Source organism: Conger conger, chromosome 1 (assembly GCF_963514075.1).
Source record: "Conger conger chromosome 1, fConCon1.1, whole genome shotgun sequence".
NCBI classification, from domain to species: Eukaryota; Metazoa; Chordata; class Actinopteri; order Anguilliformes; family Congridae; genus Conger; species Conger conger.
In genome coordinates this window covers 60,802,811-60,823,915 of record NC_083760.1, presented here as the reverse complement: position 1 = coordinate 60,823,915, position 21,105 = coordinate 60,802,811, and the positions used below count along the sequence as shown (strand labels likewise).

At 47.2% G+C, this 21,105-nt stretch overlaps 1 protein-coding gene across 2 annotated transcripts in view; it reads right to left on the bottom strand.

The window, feature by feature from the left end:
* ascc3 (activating signal cointegrator 1 complex subunit 3) overlaps positions 1–21,105 on the bottom strand; it is a 244,015-nt gene that overhangs the window by 98,652 nt on the left and 124,258 nt on the right. For both annotated transcript variants that reach the window (XM_061237731.1, XM_061237739.1), the window contains exon 14: positions 3,712–3,846. In XM_061237731.1, coding sequence (XP_061093715.1) covers positions 3,712–3,846 — 135 coding nt within the window. The remainder of the gene's footprint in view (positions 1–3,711; positions 3,847–21,105) is intronic.

The following is a 21,105-nucleotide window of genomic DNA, read 5'->3' as shown; positions in this document are numbered from 1 at the left end:
ACTAGCCTCCTGAAAATTCCAGCTTAAACCAGCCAAAGCTGGTCAAGCTGGTTTAAGCTGTGTTTTCGACACTGATGAACCTGCTGGTTCACCAACTGACCAGCCTATATAGTCAGTTAGCCCACCAGCCAACAGCTTACTCTTTCAGTTTATCCAGCTTTGACAGTTTTGTCTGCCTAGGTGTCGGCAACGCAGTTTAAACCATCTTAGAATCCCAGCTGGTTTTAGCTGTAATTTTCGGCAGGGTAGGTATAGATATAGAGGAGGTATGTATATACAGTATGAACAGAGGGGGGGTATAGTGCAGTCTATATGTATATCTGTTCTTTTGGGTCTGTCACCTTCAAGTTGAGGGTATTTACATCCACAGCTGGTGATCCGTGTAGGAATTACATCCCTTTTCATACATAGTCCCCTATTTTAAGGGATCAAAAGTAATCGGACAATTGGCTTCTCAGCTGTTTCTGAATGGTCAGGACTATATTCAATTGCTTCTTTAGTGCAGGTATAAGAAAGCTTTCAGTATCTAGTCTGGATTCTTATTGCCTTTGGAGTCTGTTATTAGGTTATGTCACAAACCTGTTCTGCTTATAACACACATCTCCAAAAAAACGGCTAAAGTTTGATGATGCGGCCTGTTTTCGAAGGCAAAATATACTCAGACCATACCAAATTTTTTTCCCCCCAATTTTTTTTCCTCCACCATTTATATATTTATATCCTTTTCTTCTTTTTTTCCGGATCAGCTACCACAGTGAGCACGGGTAAAGGGGATAAAGGGATTGGTGGATCAAACACCTTCAGCCTGGAAGGGAAAGCAAACACCTTCCAGAGAAGAGGGTTCAGAGATTAAAAACAAACAAGCGAGCAGACAGATAAATAAATAAATAAATAAATAAATAAACAAACAAATAAATAAATAACGGGAGCCGTTAAATCGATTTGGGGGATAAAACACAGAGCCCATTAAAGGGAATTCTGGGTTCTGGTTTCTTCCACGTGGAGCGTTCTTCTAATGAAAGCGGGCAGAGCTGCGGCATCAAAGCGCGGGTAATTTTGTACGCAGTGCATCCGGCATTAGCAGAAAACATCGCTTAAAGAACACTCCACTGTCCCTGCTGGAGTGTTCTGTTTGAAGACGTCTTCTTTCCCCACCCCACCTTACACCTCTCCAAGGGAGAGAGAGAGGAAAAAAAAAAAACTTTCAAAGATCTGAAACAGAGATGCATCTCAAATACTATTTTGATTACATTCAATTGGTTTTGTGACAGATATGTGGGGCTGCTTTAGAGATACTAATGTAGCCAAAGTAATGCTCATCTGTCTGACAACACGTTCCTTTGATCTCCCTGTTGACGAGATAGCGAGTTGACAACTCATAATTACACGTGAAGTACCTCTCAATCACGTCGAGTGTCGCGCGGAATACTGAGGAGGTCGCGGCTGGCGCGCGCACGCATACGTGCTACCGCACCTCCTGCGACACAGAATCCCTCATAAAATATACAAAACATCCCAAAAAAATAAACATGTCAAAAACACCAAGGTGTCGGGTCAGATATAATGCTAGTGAGAGAAATGGAGGGAAGGAAGATGGGAAGTGAGGGAGAGAGGGAAGGACGAAAGGAGATGAAAGGAAGGAGAAAGACACAAGGGGAGGGAGTGAGGGAATGCAAAGATGGAGGAACAAAAGAGTGGAAGAGGAAGAGTAGGTAAAGGAAAGAGGAAATGTTTGTGCACCTACATGGGACGCGAGGTGAATGTACAGAACGCTTTGAGCAGCAACCTCGCGGGAATTTCACAACAGACGCCGGGACGAGTCCTGACCACAAGAATCGGTCCTCCAAGCCAAGTATCAGGTTCAGAAAAATAATATCAATCATACGGCCGTATTGACAGCAGGCAGGCCCCACACCAACGGGCCTGACAGTAACTAACGAGCTGCTTTCGGACCGGACTGAACCGGACCAGACCGGACCACTCTCCGCTCTCACAGTCTACGACGGAGGCCACCCTCACCAGCTAGACATATCACTGTGCGCACCAAAGTACAGTCATAACAGACACCAACCAACCGAAAGCAAGTTTTAAACATTACATATCGGGTCAAAAAAGGTTTGAACCGGGTTTAAAAACAAAAAAAAATAAAAGATGGAAACAATTCCTGCCTCTGGTTCGAAAAAAAAAACAAAACCTACAGAAAACTTTGGCTTATTTGCATGCAGAGTTGCTGAAGCCAACAGACAAAATAAAAACATAAAAACAAAAATGTGTTTTCTGCCCCGTTTGGAAGACGAAACCGTTTGCGTTGAGTCAGAAAGCATATTATCCGTGTCCTCTGCGCAGATTAGAGGGGGTTTCACCGCCGGCGCGTTGGACGGTGTGGCGGTTCGGCTCTGGGACTGCGCGGAGCGAGCGGCTAATGGCGCAGACGGAATGTGTTTGCGCTGCCCTATGGCGGCTCGCCGCTCCTCTGTTGTGACAGTGAACGGATAAACTGTTACAGACGAGGCTGGCGGGTGGCTGTCGGCAGCCATTATTATTCATTTAAATCACACCTTTACCCCAAACAAACACTTTCCGCTCAGAAAATCGCATTATTCTGCGCGCAGCTGACGAGCGAGCCCCGGCGCGAGGGTGCGGCGTGTGCGTGACCCGCGCAGCCCCTGTGAGCGCGTGGCGACAGCCCGCCATTACGGCTCCTGGCTAGCGTACGGGCGGAGGCTGCTCGTCTCTGCGTTTCTGCGTATTGCGATTTTCTGTTTTTTCTGCAAAGAAAAAAGAAAGCAGTGCTTCTTAAGAACAAAAACCCAGTACAAAACGCACGTTGTACAAGGGAGAAGAAGAATCTGTAATTGCTTGCCGATGATCAATAGCATTTGGGCTGGCTCCAGTGGAAGTCAGTGGGAGCCAGCCCTTACTTAAGGCTCTCATTTCCTGTGCTGAATGTGTGTGTGTGTGTGTGTGTGTGTGCTGGAGTGGGCGAGCCTAGCCCTTCCTCTTTCTGTTTACTCTCTCCCACAGGAACATGGGCTTTACAAAGGTGACTCACCCCAATTTCTCCTTCCTCCCTCTCCTTAAAATCTCATGAATAAACACTCCTAAATAACGGCACACGGCTTGCAGAAGCGAACGCACCGCACTGACCCGTCAAACGACATGAAGACGCGCCGGGGCGTCCGCGTCCGTTTAAGACTGTGAAATATTCACTCCGGCGAGCACAGAGGAGCTGCTGGGGACTTCCCTGGAGCGTTACGCTAACGCTGGAGCTTCACGCTCGTGCCATTTCCACACCAAGGCACAGGCTGGTTACATCAACGGCCAAGCAAAATGGCCGACTGGTCACAGGTTCAAATGCTAACCGGAGACATTAGCAAGAGAGTCATCTTGGGTCTCATGAGATATCAATCTCAGGTCTGGCCAATCTACTGTTACAGACCCATTTTGGTATATGTACTGTATCAGTACCGTGTCACTATCAGATAACACATTCTACCTCTGTCAAAACTTATATACACCTCATTGACTGTGCTCTATAACTTTTGGCTGTGAATGATGTGGGCAACTGTGCACACCTGTCCCTCTCAGCTCTGCCTGTGACCAAACACCTCTCCATCCCATCCTCCCTGTGACTGAGCACAGGTGTCCAATGCGGTTTACTGTGTTCAGAACCGAAGACCACAGCACACGCACACAACACTCCACCCTTACCAGTTTCTGACACTGGCCGTAGTCGGGTCCCTGGTCCGGTTGGAAGAACATGGACTCGCCTCGGTTCTTGGACATCTCGATGAGACTCATGGCGGTCCGCACTGTGGAGTTCCGGGCGTGCACGAACACCATCACCTGCAATACACATCCATATCAAACAATCAGGACAAAAACACCATCACCTGCAATACACATCCATATCAAACAATCAGGACAAAAACACCATCACCTGCAATACACATCCATATCAAACAATCAGGACAAAAACACCATCACCTGCAATACACATCCATATCAAACAATCAGGACAAAAACACCATCACCTGCAAAACACATCCATATCAAACAATCAGGACAAAAACACCATCACCTGCAATACACATCCATATCAAACAATCAGGACAAAAACACCATCACCTGCAATACACATCCATATCAAACAATCAGGACAAAAACACCATCATCTGCAATACACATCCATATCAAACAATCAGGACAAAAACACCATCATCTGCAATACACATCCATATCAAACAATCAGGACAAAAACACCATCATCTGCAATACACATCCATATCAAACAATCAGGACAAAAACACCATCATCTGCAATACACATCCATATCAAATAATCAGGACAGATACATTCAACTGAAATACAGAGCAATCGGCAAGCACTCTGCGACCGACGCCCCTGCATAGCGTACACTTGTCCCATATATTTTGTAACCCTCTTTCAACATTCTTGTTCTTATCTCCCCTTTGCCAAAAAAACCCCAAACTGTCTGCCATCAGCAGAATGAGTGCTGCTCATTAAATGACTGACCCTTTTCAAATGCAACCCAAAGCAGGAAGGAACAGGAGCCAATCAAAAGACAAACCGCTCTGGTTGTGGGATAGACTTCCGATTCACGTCGAGCCATTTGGCCAATGTCACAGAATATACACTCAATGATTTATTAGGGGCATTTTTACTTTATTACACCGACTTATTCATGCGATTATCTAATCGGCCAATTTTGTGTCAGAAGTGCAATGTATATAATCATGTAAATAGGGGTCATAACTCTCAGTGGATAAGCTACAGCTAGTCAAAAAAATAAGTCGAATAAATACCTAATAAAGTGCTCGCTGAGTGTATATGATATATAAAGGGTTCCAATACTCAGTCAGCATTTTCGGTGCCCTGGAAAAGCCTGGCCTCGCCTGTGTGATGAACCACACGAGACACCATCCAATTCGCTGGCACTTTGCAAAACGGCAACTTTCTCTCCATTTCATCCACTGGTGATGTAGAATTCTGACCATGCCTGGGGTCAAGATGCTCGTTTCAGTGAGAAACCTGAACTCGCACGCCAGCGCTGGGAAGAACGACCAGAGTTCCCACAGTGCCATCGAGCGGTTGAATGACACCGCCAAGCCGTTCGGCCAGCTGTGTATAATGGAGAACACTGCTCCAGACATGAGGGTACAAGAGGAACATTCGATAAGGGCGCGAAGATGCTTTCTCTAATAATAATAATAATTTGTCTTTAGTAAACTGGTTGTAAATAATGGTTTGTGTTTGCCTCTTCATACCAATAAGTGGGCTCTACTGATCTCGAATGAAAGGTCCTGCTAATTTTATCCTAAATTATTATAAATGGCTAATTTTTATTCATTAGCTTGTGCCACGTGACTGGAGGAAATCTTTCACCAGCCTCTGAGGTACATAACTCAGTGGGCAAAGCAATTAGGAATTTCCATCACCACACTCGTGGTAAAGAGGAGCAGATATCCAATCACATTTAGCAGTGAAATTTCGCCTGTGAAATTGCCTCTGCATTGCAGGTGATGATGTTTCTCACAGAAGCGATAATAAATGCTTAGTGCAAACACCAACACCTGAATACAGAGGCTAGACCAAACACTCACCCTCTCTGGGTGATTTACATAGCTTTTGTTTTACATGCTGTCTGCTCACACACCTGGATATATTTAATGAAGCAGGTCAGGATAAGTACCCTTCTCAAGGGAAAACAGCGATCCCCCTTAACTAGGATTTTGAACCGGTAACCTTCCGGGTGGTTCCGATGCAACGGCTGCATGAACAATCCCTCCTCACACCTCCCTCACTCAGAGTGTGTTCTGCCTCTGCAATAGAGAAGGTCGCTGTAGCATCCACAGCGAAAGGATTCTCAACAAAAAGGGGGTAATTTTCCTATTAGAGTCGAGCAAGGCTGACCTTGCAAAACAGTCAATACTCAGACAAAAACAATCGATGGCAGAAATATAAGACAGTTATGAGATGAAAGAGAGGGAGCTCACTCTCTCTCCCTCGTCCTTTCAGAATCGTCTCAGGTAATTGTGTGGAGAGGAGACACGCTGCGAGAGAAAGGGAGAAAGAGAGAGAGAAAGGGAGCGAAAGGGAGGAGTGCGCGTGTTGTCGCGTGGGCCCAAAGGCTGTTTATCTCTTTCCTTCAACCTTTGCTGCTGAAAGCAGAGGGCGTTTTGTGAAAAGCTAATATGCCAAAATCAATTCTTTTTACATAGCGACAGAGGAAAAAAAAACACAGGCCACCAATTGCCCTCAGTGCCATTCTCTAAAACATCCCACCCCCCCACCCTTTGCCGCTGGCCTAAATATGTCCTCTCCACGACCCTCACCGGCTAAAACCTCCCGCTAACCCGTGAACCCCCCACCCACCCGGAAAAACGAACAAATAAAATAAACATTAGAAATTCCCTGAAAATCATTCGCCTGACACGGTTTGCATATCCGGCCACAGAGGGGCAAGAAAGAGCCGCGTATCCGAGTGGGCGAAGACGACGGCCGCATCTCACTTAGCGGCCGCTTACACGCTCCGTCGGTTCACATAGCGTCCGTTGGGCGGGAGCCGCGCCCGTTAGCCGTTGCGCCGTGCGCGGCGAGAGCGGGAAGGGCCGGCCGCGTAATGAAAGATGAAATAAGTAAACACGAGGAGCCGGGGGCTTCCCGCTCCTGCTCACAGGTGCGACGTGGGCAGGGACGGGGTAAGCAGGAGAAGATGAATCCCTACATTACGGGGATCTGCGGACTGGGAGAAGCGGCGCACATTCATCATAGTTTACGCAGGTTTATAACAATCAGCCCTGGCCTCTGGATAACTGATGAAGCGCAGCCTGGAAATGAATAGGGATCCAACAGGGATATGGGGAGTTTGATGAGATTAATGCCGGTTGATATCGAGAGGTTACAGTTTAAAATAAATAAATAAATACCGTAAATAAGCACGTCAGTTTGTACTGTGCTACGCGTGGGTGGACATGCCATAACTTGCTCGTTAAGGAGTTCCGCAAGAGATCACAGGCACTTTGGGTCTGTGCTGGGTCCATGAAGACTGTTCCCAGGTCAGTGCAGCCGAAAACAGTTACTCCAGACACAAGCACTCTCTCCAAAAAGACTGTCCCCAGGTCAGTGCAGCTGAAAACAATCACTCTAGACACTCACTCTCTCCAGAAAGACTGTTCCCAGGTCAGTGCAGGTGAAATAGAATCACTCCAGACACACACACTCTCTCCACAACGACTGTTCCCGGGTCAGTGCAGCTGAAAACAGTCACTCTAGACACTCACTCTCCCCAGAAAGACTGTTCCCAGGTCAGCGCAGCTGAAAACAGTTATTCCAGACACAAGCACTCTCTCCAAAAAGACTGTCCCCAGGTCAGTGCAGCTGAAAACAGTCACTCCACACACACTCTCTCCACAATGACTGTTCCCGGGTCAGTGCAGGTGACACAGAATCACACCAGACACACTCATTCTCTCCACAAAGACTGTTCTTTAAAATGAATCTGAACGACACTCACTATGACGCAATTCATCTGAGGATTACTCAATTTGTCAATCTGTACAGTATGTATCTGCCCCTATACAAATGAACCATAATAAAAAAACAAAAAAATGCATGATTAGAACAATAAACTACAGCTCAGTTTTTCCACTCTGTGCGGAACAAATGTAAAGACTCAGACATTTTCTGCCGAGGGCAACTTGGTGCTCGGCGGTTTCATGTGCGAGGCACGACTATTTAAAGAAACAAGCTGCTTCAGAGGGCTCGGAGACGACACGCTGGATCTGCAATGCCGTCAGAGGGAGAAATCTGTCTTCACACCACGCTGTGTTCAGAACGCGCGCGTAAGCGCTTCGTCAGCGCGAGGTTACACCGTTAGGTCCCCTCCGCATCAGCGTACGCCGGTAGCCTCAAACTCACTACCACCCAGGGACGCGTGCGTGCCGGTCTTTATACCAGCCTAAGATCCTGATGATATAATTAGTTATAAATATTTGCAGAATTAGGGCTGTAGGTTTGCACATAATAAAACGAAACAAGTTATGTTTGCTGTCTAAATAGCAACTGTTGTTTATATTTTGTGCTTAGTAACTGGAATCAATTAAGGCAGCATTAATTGGTTGGAATGAAAACCGGCATACAGGCGGCCCACTTTGGCAACGGGTTTGAGAGCACGGGCGTCCACGGAGGGCAGAGTAAGGGAGAGCGTGACTACCGTGAATGTCACAGAACCCCCTGCCCTTTAGCAGGCTGTCCGTGACTGGGTGGAGAGAACCCCCTTACTAGGGCCCCACGGCCCCATGGAGCCCCAGAAAAACACAAGCAACAAGAGAAGAGTTATTTCATTCATGATGAAGGTCTCGCACTAAAATGTCAATTTTTAATAAATGCAGTTGTTTCACTGAGTTTATTTCTTTTTTCTAGTACTTATTCCACCTCTTTTGCACCTGCAGTGAAATATCAGGTGTGCAGATTTCCTCCCTGTAGACCAGCACTACTCAACTCAACAGGTATTTGCTCCTACCGTGTGCTACACCACCTGATTTCACTAATTATTTTACCTGCTTGGTTCAGATAATAAGCTAATTAGTGAAGTCAGGTGGTGTAGCGCAAGGTCGGAGCAAATGCCTACAGACAATGTGGCCCGCAGGACGTGGAGTTCAGTGCTTTAGACTATTTCATTAATGCCGATCATATGTCACAAATTACATCATTTTATCCAGCAGGTCTTCACCCCAACCCTGACAAAACACACTCATTCAACAGCTAGAGATCTCGTTGGGCTGTTAATTAGTAGAATCAGGTATGCCAAATTAGGGTCAAAACGGAAACCTACAGGACATAATGTAGACCTTCAGACAAAATGAAGCATGCCTGATTTAAACACACTTGGAAATAAGATGATCAGAGACATTGTGCACATATACTTTTCACATATATAAAATATTCATACAGCAGTAAATATGTTGCATGTGTCTTATATAAATCCAATGTAGTGAACTGTTTAAACCCCCACACACCATCCCTGCACAGCAGCCGGTAGGGAATTCTGGGTAAACCACACAAACATACACTGCTGCAGTGAGGTAGGAGTCTGCTGTCACACGGGTGCTCATTTAGGGTGCTCTCAGATTGAAAACGTTTGGGAACCCCTGGCCTATATATAACAATCCTCTTGGCCTACTGTGCAAAGCTGCACTTTTTCCCTAAGATCACATCAAGTAAAACACCTCACACGCACACAGAAGAAAAAGGGGAGCTTGTCCCTCTGGGGGGGTGGGTAGATTCGGGGAGGGAGGGGGGGGACCAAATCCTGTTCAGTTATGAATGGTTCGCCCCAGAGAAGCAAACTCTGAACGCGTTCACTGCGCATTCGGTTTCCTAATCCGCTGTTCTCTAAATAGCAGAAAAACACCTTGAGTACTGTGTCGCTTTGTTTCTTTTTTCAGTTGAAAACTGGAGTAACCGGAGCCGCTCGACACGACCATTTCAGGTCCACGGATAATTAGCGACTAATTAATTCGTGATTTCTAATTTGAAAAGCGTCTCGAAACACAAACAGCGTCCTTGAGCACCTGCCAACGGCTCCTCGCTGAGAAGGCCGTGGCGGACGGGGGTTCCCGCAGACTCGCGCGGAGAGAGGCTGACTCGCTCTGCCAAAAAACACATCCAGGTGACACCGGCAGCTGCTCCCGCAAGCTGTGGCGAAGGGGCACGGCCGGGGCACGGAAGATTCCGGCAGCGGCCGGGGGGAGAGCGGCGAACGTGACTGCTGCCTCGGTGTCGCGCTTTGATGATGTCACTGCCTAGCAGACACCTGGTTTATCGTAGCTCTCCGGGGGGCGGGTGGAGCCGAGGCTTGCGTTTACACCTAAGCTGATACAGTGACAGAGATTGATTCCCCGCGGCGAGAGACGGTCTGATTTGCGAGGCTGGTGCCCGCGCGCTGCCTGTCGTTCTCTGCGGTCCAGGCGCTCTTTTTCTCAGGCCCAGATGGCGTGTGGGAAGCCAGCCCATGCAAGGAATAATCAGGCCTAATGGGGCTGGGCACGTTTGCTGACTGGCCGCATGATGAGGAGAGCGCTTGGAATACCTGCGCTGCGCCGCTGATGCTTGTTATCTCTCTCAGACACACGCTAATGCTGTAAAACGCACACGCTCACGCTCACGACACATCACACACGCTAACGCTGTAAAACGCACACGCTCACGACACATCACACACACTAACGCTGTAAAACGCACACGCTCACGACACATCACACACGCTAACGCTGTAAAACGCACACTCACGCTCACGACATCACACACGCTAACGCTGTAAAACACACGCACTCACAACACATCACACACACACGAACGCCGCAAAGCACACGCACACACACGAACGCCGCAAAGCACACGCACACAACACATCACACATGCTAACGCTGCAAAACGCACGCGCTCACGACACATCACCCGCTAACGCTGTAAAACACACGCTCACAACACATTACACACGATAACGCTGCCTGTCAACCAGGCCTTTGCTGAACACACACAAACACATAATCCTAACATGCACACATGCCACATCCCACAGTAAAAGAAAAGCAACCACCATGTCAGGATGCAGAGGAGCGCAGAGAGATAAACGAGAGAGCGATAAACCCAGCGCAAACGAGGGACTAACGGCCACATTAAACCCCCCCTCTCCCCCCCCCAAAAAAAATAAATAAATAAGTGAAAATAAAAAAGTCTTAACGAGGAGCGCAGCTCACGGCGTCTCTGCTCGGATGCAGGACATTCCGCGCCGCGGGATTAACGGAGAACACGACCGGAGACCGCGGATGCCCCGGTACGAGCGTGAGACCGTCTTTTATGAAAGGTCACGCCTCGGAAGCGGGGGCGAAGTGTGTTATTTTTCATTAGACAAATCCAGGAGGTAATTAGCGCGCTGGTGGCCGTGCGTGTGGGAGCAGATCAGTCTTAAGAGGGTTAATTTGCTCTGCGGCAGGGCCCAACTCTGCATGCTAAATTATGGAAGTCGTTGGGAACGAGGAGAAGGCTGTGTAATTAGAACTGCTCTCTGCATCTCAAACACTCACTTTAAAAAGCTGCAGGACCGGGGAACGTCTACGGTCAACTATACCTGCCCTTTCTCATAGAGAGGCCGACATACACATACACTGCAGGAGTGGGGAACATCGACGGTCAACCTACAACCACCCTGCCTCAAACAGGGACCAACACACATACACTGCAGGAGCGGGGAACGTCTACGGTCAACTATACCCGCCCTGCCTCAAACAGGGACCAACACACATGCACTACAGGAGCGGGGAATGTCTACGGTCAACTATACCCACCCAGCCTCAAACAGGGACCAACACACATGCACTACAGGAGCGGGGAACGTCTACGGTCAACTATACCCGCCCTGCCTCAAACAGGGACCAACACACATGCACTACAGGAGCAGGGAACATCTACGGTCAACTATACCCGCCCTGCCTCAAACAGGGACCAACACACATGCACTACAGGAGCTGGGAATGTCTACGGTCAACTATACCCGCCCTGCCTCAAACAGGGACCAACACACATGCACTACAGGAGCGGGGAATGTCTACGGTCAACTATACCCACCCAGCCTCAAACAGGGACCAACACACATGCACTACAGGAGCGGGGAACGTCTACGGTCAACTATACCCGCCCTGCCTCAAACAGGGACCAACACACATGCACTACAGGAGCAGGGAACATCTACGGTCAACTATACCCGCCCTGCCTCAAACAGGGACCAACACACATGCACTACAGGAGCTGGGAATGTCTACGATCAACTATACCCGCCCTGCCACAAACAGGGACTGACACACACATACGCTGTAGGACCAGGGAACAACTACAGTGAAACTACACGCTCCTTGCCACAAACTAGAACTAACACACACATACACTGCAGGACCGGGGACTGTCTACAGACAAACAACCCCCTTCCTGCCTCAAACAGGGACCAACACACACATACACTGCAAGACCGGGGAATGTCTACAGACAAACTACACCCTTCCTGCCTCAAATAGGCACCAACATACACTGCCAACAAGTTAGTCTCAACAAGTATTTTAGTCAAATATTTTAAATCTTATTTCTATTCATTGTTGCACAAAGATATTGCCAATGAGGTAAGAGCTTTACTTGTTTCAAGATTCTGCAGATGGGGAAAGAAAACATTAATCACTTCATCGTCTGAGCCGGCAGTGGAGACTGCATGAACGTGGCTACCAATAGTGAATTGGAAATTCCTAATTTTGGAAATAATCAGCCCCACATTGGGAACTAAAGTCAGTTAAAACTAAGAAAGAAATACATGTTTGTATTAAAAATATAAAATATAACCAAAGATACAGAACAAAAGAAAAAAAAAACTCAAAGAAAGAGAGAACTGTCCAAGACATACATTGACAGACAAATTAGACCTTAACATTCTTGGACAGAAGTCAGACCCAATCAGTGCACAGGTCTTAAAAGAACTGCCCAACCGGACCGTGCCACCCGACATGACGGAAAGATAAAGGAACCGGCAGAGGGACGGCGTGAGTTTGCAGGGCTGGCTGAGGTGTCTGCCGTACCCTGGGTCTGTTTCCTGAACCTGAGGCCAAGGAGAACTCTGGCCGCGGCCGGGAAAGTTTGAGCCAGAGAGCGGCTGGGATCACATGGCTGAGTAAAACGGTTTAATGAACATCTGTGGCGAGTTTGGGCTCGTGGCGTGGCGGGTGGGGGTGGGTGCTGGGTTGTATACTCACAGACCTCCAGCCAGCTGTGCAGCCACTGTGGAGGGGGTGGGGGGGGAGGCAGCCTCTCGCCTTGTTTGGGTAAACATCTGCTACCCCTGCCGGCCCATCTGCCGTCTATTAGCTCAGCATCCTAGCCTGGTCTGAATGCAAAGACCGCATCCTGAATCTCACCCTGACCGCTGCACGATACAGCGATGACCTCAGCACAACCTAATATCTCTGTGACCTTCCCTGGCTTAGCATGAAGAAACCACGTCTCCAATACTGCCCTGACCAAAAGAAGACCACATTTTAAATACTGTGCCCACAACAAGAGAACCACATTTTATATACTGCACTAACCACAAGAGAACCACATTTCCAATATTTCAATACTGTGGCAACCACAGAAGGACAACATTTACAATACTGCACCAACTACAAGAGAACCACATATGCAATATTTCAGTACACGCCAACCAGAGAAGGACCACATTTTCAATTCTGCGCTAACCACAAGAGGTCCATTTCACAGATAACAGTCAGCATACTCGCTGAGGTCTAGATTTAAAACTTAAATAAATCTACAATGTGTGAACAAACGGTTTATGAGCACGGTAAACTACAGAAACAGGTTCGAAAGACAACTGCCAGCCCAACTACATCAGCAGTCAAATAACTTATTTCATGAATTTCATTTGAAGAAACCTATAACCAACTAATTACTTATCACTACAAATAACTATGAATATGTAGGAAGGTCAAAGGTGAATTGCACAGCACGTACTGGATGAGGTGGACGCACTCAGTCACTTGGCAGACCTGTCTGTTGACAAAAACACACCAGTCCATCCATCTCACACGGAAACGGCCGCTTCACAGGATCAATAGGAGACTGTACAGGAATTTATCTGAGCGAACGGACTCCTCATCCATAGATGCCTATCTGCATGGGGGCAAATTAATCCGATATGCATTTGTCCTGACCACTTCCTCAACTCTGACTCTGCATTCCCTGAATAGACTCATCTGGACCAGGGAACTGGGGGGGGTGATGGATAACGCCCCGGCCTCCGTTGTAGGTTTGTGGACCAGAGGATTGGCCAGGGATGATCAATGATGTTCAAAAGCAGCGGCCTCTGTACCCGGATAGCAAACCCCCACTCGCTCTTCAACCTGAAGAGTTCTGTCTACAACCATGCTCACCCCCCTGACCAGGATCGATACGTCTGCATCATCTGCACATCTGAGGGTGGTGCTTTCTATCATCAGCTGTGTGTGTGCTCTCCTCTGGTGCCCGGAAATATTACCTGCACACACCGAGCAGCTGGTGGTGAGGTTGGGTTGTGATGAGGCCTGTGTGTAAATAATGCATGGCCGATAAATATATAAGTGAGAGCAGCAGTCGGAAGAAAGCAAGGATTTGCAGTTTCTTGGCTGCTGAAAGCTCTCCCTGGTCCCCCACCCTCCCCTCAAGTCTCAGAGGCTATGTACACTCTTTACATGTTTTTAACCTTCATTCATCTCTAATGTTCAAACTCACACACGTCTACACAAAGCAAACCCTCAAACTCACACACAAGCCTCCACCAAGCAAACCCTCAATCTCACTTACGTCTACACAAAGCAAACCTTCAAACTCACACACATCTACACAAAGCAAACCTTCAAGCTCACACAAAGTCACCATAAAGCAAACCCTCAAACTCACACAAAGTCTTCCTAAAGGAAACCCCAAAACTCACAGACAAGTCTCCATAAAGCAAACCTTCAAACTCACACACAAGTCTCCATAAAGCAAACCTTCAAACTCACACACAAGTCTCCATAAAGCAAACCCTCAAACTCACACACAAGTCTATATAAAGCAAACCCTCAAACTCACACACAAGTCTCCATAAAGCAAACCCCGGACCTAAGGTCCAGTCACGCCCAGATCAATAACGCCAACCAATGCCCACAGCCATAAGCACGCTTCCACTGTATCTTAGGTTTGGAGGTTGATGCCAAACATGTACAGGAGAAATTCTGCTGCTTCGAAGTGTGTGTGTGTGTGAGTGCGCGTGTGTGTGTGTGTGTGTGTGTGAGTGCGCGTGTGCATGTGTCTGTGTGTATATAATGACATAGGTTATCATCGGCAATCAGCATAGTATTGTACTCAGCAATTCCACTCAAGTACTCTATTGCTGTGACAACCTCTTTAAATTTTATTCTAAAAAAGGGTGAAAAAAATCACTTTAAAAATTGGAATATTTAACCGCTGTAGAACCATATAAAATAAATATCTGGGTTCTTTATTACAGCAACCGCTGAGCCACAACCAATTTGAGCGATTTAAACATTTTCTTTTATCATTGTAATAATGTCTGCGTAATCGGTTGGAGACAGAACTTCACTTAGCCTGCCCAAGTCACAGCAGGTGTGACTGTAACACAGGATTGATAGATTAGAGGCAATAAAAAAGAGAAATGGTCTGAAGTGATAGTCATGGGATTGATGTGAAGTGATCGATGTGCGCTTGATTCGAGACCTAGATGAGCTCAGGGGGTTTACAGAGACATACATCACACGCGGAGACAAAGGAACGATCGGCCACGCGAGTCACACCCCTCCTCTATCCGCGAGCCGAGGTTCTCAAAATGGCCGCCGGCTCTCAGCACGAACCTGAAGGCTATGCCCAGAAAATGTACGCTCCTCTTGTATGGGGTCAAAGGTCACATGAGTGCTTGGTGATCAGATCAGATGGACCCTGTTCTCATCAGAGGACCTCCTGACTGATGATTGGTTGGGGACTTGGAGCAGATGGCTCAACATTTTTTCTGTCCCAGATAAATAATGATTGGCTCCGATGACAAAAACTCTTCAGTATGAAAGACAGTACTTGTTCACGAATTCAACCTGAAAAAAATCTGTCAGAGAGTTTGGGTTTTAATTCCTAGACAGAGAGAGGGAGGGAGGGAGGAAAGAGAGAGAACGACTGTGTTATAAAAATGTAAAGTAAATAACAACAGTAATGAACTAATAAAAGAAGCCCCATATTTTTCCATTTTTAAATTGATTTTAGAATATGCTTTGTCAACTCAATAAAGCAAATCCAAACTGAATTCAATTTATTTAAGGGAGATTTTACAATGAACATACAGTACAAATGATTTATGTTTCTACCTCTGCAAAGAGCAAATCCCTAATACTGCGCAGCCAACATATGTCAATTCATCAAATCAAGACTCCACTCATATTTCCTTATATCTTAGGTCATAGGTCATAGGTCATGGGTCATGGGTCATTGGTTCTGGATTCCCCGCAGCACACAGCAGTTCTTGCTTCAGTTTCAGTTGGAACATCTCACACAGATGAGAGGAGTCTCAGCCAACACAACTGTGCCTTCAACTATTATCAGCTGTTCATGTAACACTCAGAACATTATCGCACTTCTTATGAATTAGCCGTTTTCAAATCCATTGCCAACAAAGCATTGTGGAAAAAAAAGCATTGCCATTGAGACGCAATGTTTCTGGGCAGCAACAGCGTGTTAATGTGTGTAGGAAGGTGGAAGGACAGGTCAAAGGTCAGTTCCTGGGGCCATGCTCCTGGGGTCCTGACCCCAGGAAGGTCAGGGCAGCCTGTTACGTGTAAAGTAGAGCCTGTGTTTCTATGCCAACAGGCACGGCCGAGAGACGGCGTACCGAGTGTGTTCTCAGCTCCGCCGCGGACCGTGTGCTCAGACAGCTGCCCATTAATCACAGCTCGGTGTGAGGTTCAGGCCGCGACACAGACTGCGACACGCAGCCGGGCTGGGGTGACCCTCGCCGGGGCGACCGCCCAGTTCCAGGAGCCTGACTCCACATAATACCAGCTTTTACTGACAGCTGCCAAATTTTAAGCCGCAAAAACAGCAGCTATTTTCCCAAGGCAACGCTACACCTACGCGAGGCGAGGGCTTCGTATTTAGCCCGGCTCTTGAATTTGAGGCAGCGAATGGAAGGGTGGGGGGGGGGGATTGAGGGGTTAAAGGTGCTCTGAAAGCTGAAAGCGAATGTGGGGGGGTTTGACGTCTCTCCTCCTTTTTCGAGTTTCCCGGTGTGTTTCCTGCCAAGGTCTCGTCCAGCAGACAGTTTGGACTGCCTGTCAGACGCTTTCTGGCCCTGGAAGGATGGGGAACAGCATTAAGTGCAGATGGTCAGATGGCCCAGGCCGGTGGAGCTGGCACGGAGGGGTGTGCGGTATTTCGGGTAAGCACAGACCTCCTGTGCTGTGCCTTCCTCACACATCTCTCCAGGGCACAAAGCCTGGGAAAGTTTATTATTCAGTTTGAACACAGATTCCCCTCCCTGCTGTTAACCAAAGGAAGGTTAGCAGGATAAACCGCCATGAAAAAGGATATCGGTGAGTGCTCACGCTATTAGCACCGCAGTACACGAGCAAAGCCTACCTGGGTTACTTCCTGGAGTGCTGATTAGAAAGAATATAAGACAAAACTACAAAAAAGTGTGAAAAGCAGCAGTTCCAGCGATGAGCCGCTATTAATTCCTCTCCCAGGGTCCCTGGGCCCGGGCGAGCAGTGTGATAAATGTGCAGGAAACAGGAAGTGAGAGGCTGTGAGGGAGAGCGGGGCCCTGACCACGGGGCGTGCGGTTACAAAGCACCGGGTCGCTCCTCCGCTCTCCTCCGCTCTCCTTCTGTGACGGGAGCCGCCGTCGAACCGCTGAGACTATCCCCAGAAAACGTTATTCATTAAACGCTTTTTATCCGTGGTGCGGCGCCGCCGAACGCGTTGTCGACGGTTACCGGCGGTTGCTAAGCTTATTAAAGTTCCGCCTGCCTTCTGCCTGCTGTCCCGAGACCCAGCTGGAGGGAGTGGTGGAGGGGGGGTGGAGGGGAGCATGATAACGGAATTCCATTCATCAAACTCGCAGATGAAATTAATATCTGTCACAGCTACTTCAGACAATTTAATATTGTGCCCGGAGCCAAGGATACCCGCTGTAATTTCTTTGCGACTCTGGCCGTGACTACACTCGCTTGTGTTACTGTGCGCGACTGTTTTCCTGTTACAGTGTGTGCGCACGTGCTGTTGTGGCACTGCGTTTAACGGACAGACTTTACAAGACGGTTACTAACTGGCATTGACTCACGTATTTCTTAATCATTAACTAATGATGTACAAATGCATTAATTAAGCATGTACATGTATGTGTTACCTACAAACTAACGCATTAGTAACATGAATATTTATACATTAGCAAACCATAGGATAGTAATTACTTAACCGCTAAGAAATACATCAACAGTTTTTTCATCCCAACATGAATTGGCATTAACTAACACCATTGCTAACACTAATTAATGATGTAAAGACATTGACAAAGCTGCACAGATTCACCTCTAAGTGGTTAGTTAGTTATCAAACTACATTAGTTAATGCCAATTCATGTGACATTACTGCAAAGTGTTACCTGTTTTTAACCGCCAGAGTCTGGCGAGCCCTGCCAATCTGTTTGTGTTATTGTATATGTAAAACTCTGCATGAGAGCGTGTTCAATCGCGTGTATGACCGCCGTGGGCGGTCATAGCAGAATGGTGAGAGAACTGGGCTTACAATTACCAAGGCTGCAGGTTCGATTCCGCGCAACCTTGGATCTGCCATTGTACCCTTGGGCAAGGTACACAGCTTGAATTGCTTCAGTAAATCTGCTGCAGTATAAATGGACTGTAGGTACAGAGAATGTAAGCGGTGTAAGTGGCTGTGGATAAAAGAGTCTGCTAAATGGCTGAAACGTAAGCGTAGCTCCGTGTGTGACTGCCAGTGTGGGCTCACTGGTTATGTTAAATCTGTACAGCCCGTCTTTACATAATACAGAGGCTTCTCTTTCGCAGTGAAAGACTGTAAAATGATGTGTAAGCAACTCTGGATAAAACATCTGGCTCGACTGCACGTAGTATAGCTGTAACTCTTGTTGGCGATAAATTTTCAACAGGGGTTATTGGTAATATTAAATCTGTACAACCCGCATTTACACGATAAAGGTGCTTCTCCCTTGTAATGAGCTAAAAAACAAACAATAAAAAAAAACACTTTTTTCAATCAATACCCAGAACGACCTGACCCGGCGACCTTTGCACCCCGACGTTTCAGGGGGTCAGCGGACGACAGGGTGATGACCCGTTCATTGGATTGCGTTTTTTGGGCGGTGACGCGTCTCGCCCCTCAGCTAATGGATCCATACGCCTCAGGCCTAACCCCCCCCCCCCGGCCCCTCATGTTCCAGCGTCTAATGAACGGAGATGTCCGCCTCTCCATCAGCACCCGGAGCTCAGACGCCAGGGACGGATCGATGCGCTTCCTCCATCAGCGGGAAGAGGCGCAACAACCTTAAACATTCCCCGCTAATACAGCTGTACTGACAGGGACTGATAGCTCTGAGACAGACCCACGGTAAATGGCAGGCTGTGGTTTCTGTATCCCGGCTGTGTATTAATATAGATGCGCTATCTGCAGGCAGGCCCCTTCAGCAGTTGTGTGTGTGTGTGTGTGTGTGTGTGGTGTGTAATGAATATACACACAAGCGCAGACACGACACGCACATACACAAATACGTAAGCCATATCAGGCTGTATAGATTCATTAGAGCAATTAATCAATTAATGCAAAGTCAAAAAGAAATGCCATTGGGTTTATTTTTATGCAGAGTTAAACAGTAATGCATTCACCACAGAGCAATACAGGAAAAATGATAAAGTTATCAGCAGCACATTTTCAGCAGCAGCACAATGGCTCTGAGGGATTAGCTTCATAACCCTTCTCAAACGAAACACCAGATACCATCTCAAGAGAGTGGAAAAGACCGGGAGCAAACTCAAGCCTTGCCGAGGAGACCCAGACATACCAACAGCTCTACAACTGGGAAAGATTTACTGCAGCCAGGGAGCCAATCAACACTCACTGAACAGATGGATACAAGAACCAAATGCGTGAGATAAGGTACAAGTCATATATGATTGGTTGTAAGGCCATTAACATATGTCCAGTACACAAAGTAGATAGTATGGTAGTTACAGACTTGGCCTAAGAAAACTACAACTTCAGGAACTCAAGAACTACGGAAATACGGAAATACTTTTCTGATCAATTTCCTTTTCCATGAATAAATCATGTTTAAACAAACTAAAATTTAGTCTGGGTATTTTCTTAATTATCATCATCCAGTTAATGCTAATTTATTAACTGGAGGAAAATGTTGATCCAACTCTGAGGCAGCCATATTTTAGCAGCAAACACAACTACACCAAGCAACACAAGTAATTTAATTAACACACTGATTAGTTGAACTAATGGGATACAAATAATTAACACACATTCATTAAAAATGAATTAGATCTACTGGCAGCCTTAACATATAAAATACATTTATTTTGAATTAATGAATGCTCAGTTAAGCATCAATTATACATGTATATACTTTCAGTGTTTTATAATGCTTCTGCATTGCAATCATGTTTATCAAGCTCATCTGAACTGAGGGATAAAGTGACCATGAGAGAGATATATATTGAGAGAGGGAGAAAGACAAGGGGATGAGTGAAAGAGGGATGAAGTGACAGATAGAGAGACAGAGAGAGATAGAGAGAGAGTGAGAGAGAGTTTGAATTGTGGGTGGGAGGGAGGGAATGACTGGAGAGGTCAGATCCTAGTGGCTCACTGTTGCTGAGCTGAATGTCTGGGAGCAGTTGAGCAGCCAGGCGGCTGGATAAGCACATCGTTCAGTACAAAACCCAGCATTACTGTGGGAGAGTATGCACAATATTACATAAGGAGATGAGAAACACAGGCAGAATTTTAGATGAACTTACCCTCTCCAGCATCCCTGAAATTGATGGGGGGGGGGGGGGGGGGATCAAACAAAGTTTTATCGGTACTGGGGTAGTGGTGGTATGTGGGGGATTTGGGGGCGTTTGAATTCTAAGGAGAATGTGCCTTCAGTGAGCTGGAGTCTGGAGGATGGCGTTTTCAGCTCATTAGCTGGAACAGATGGATCTGGGGATGAATCGCCAACTTTCACTTTCCCACAAGTCCGTGCAGCTTTGGGAGAAGCGCCGCGGGAGTTCTGAAACCCCGCGCCCCGACCGGAGACCTCCGCCGTCTGTCCGGGCCGCCCGGTCCGACCCCCCCCGCCCGAGCCTTGCACGCTGGAGAAAGCTCACCCATGGCAAATGTCAACATTTACCCCATCTGCCCATCTCTTATTTTCTAGCTTCTACATCCCTCACTGACCGTGTTTAAATGTAGACTCAAAACTCACCCTTAAATCGGCTTTTT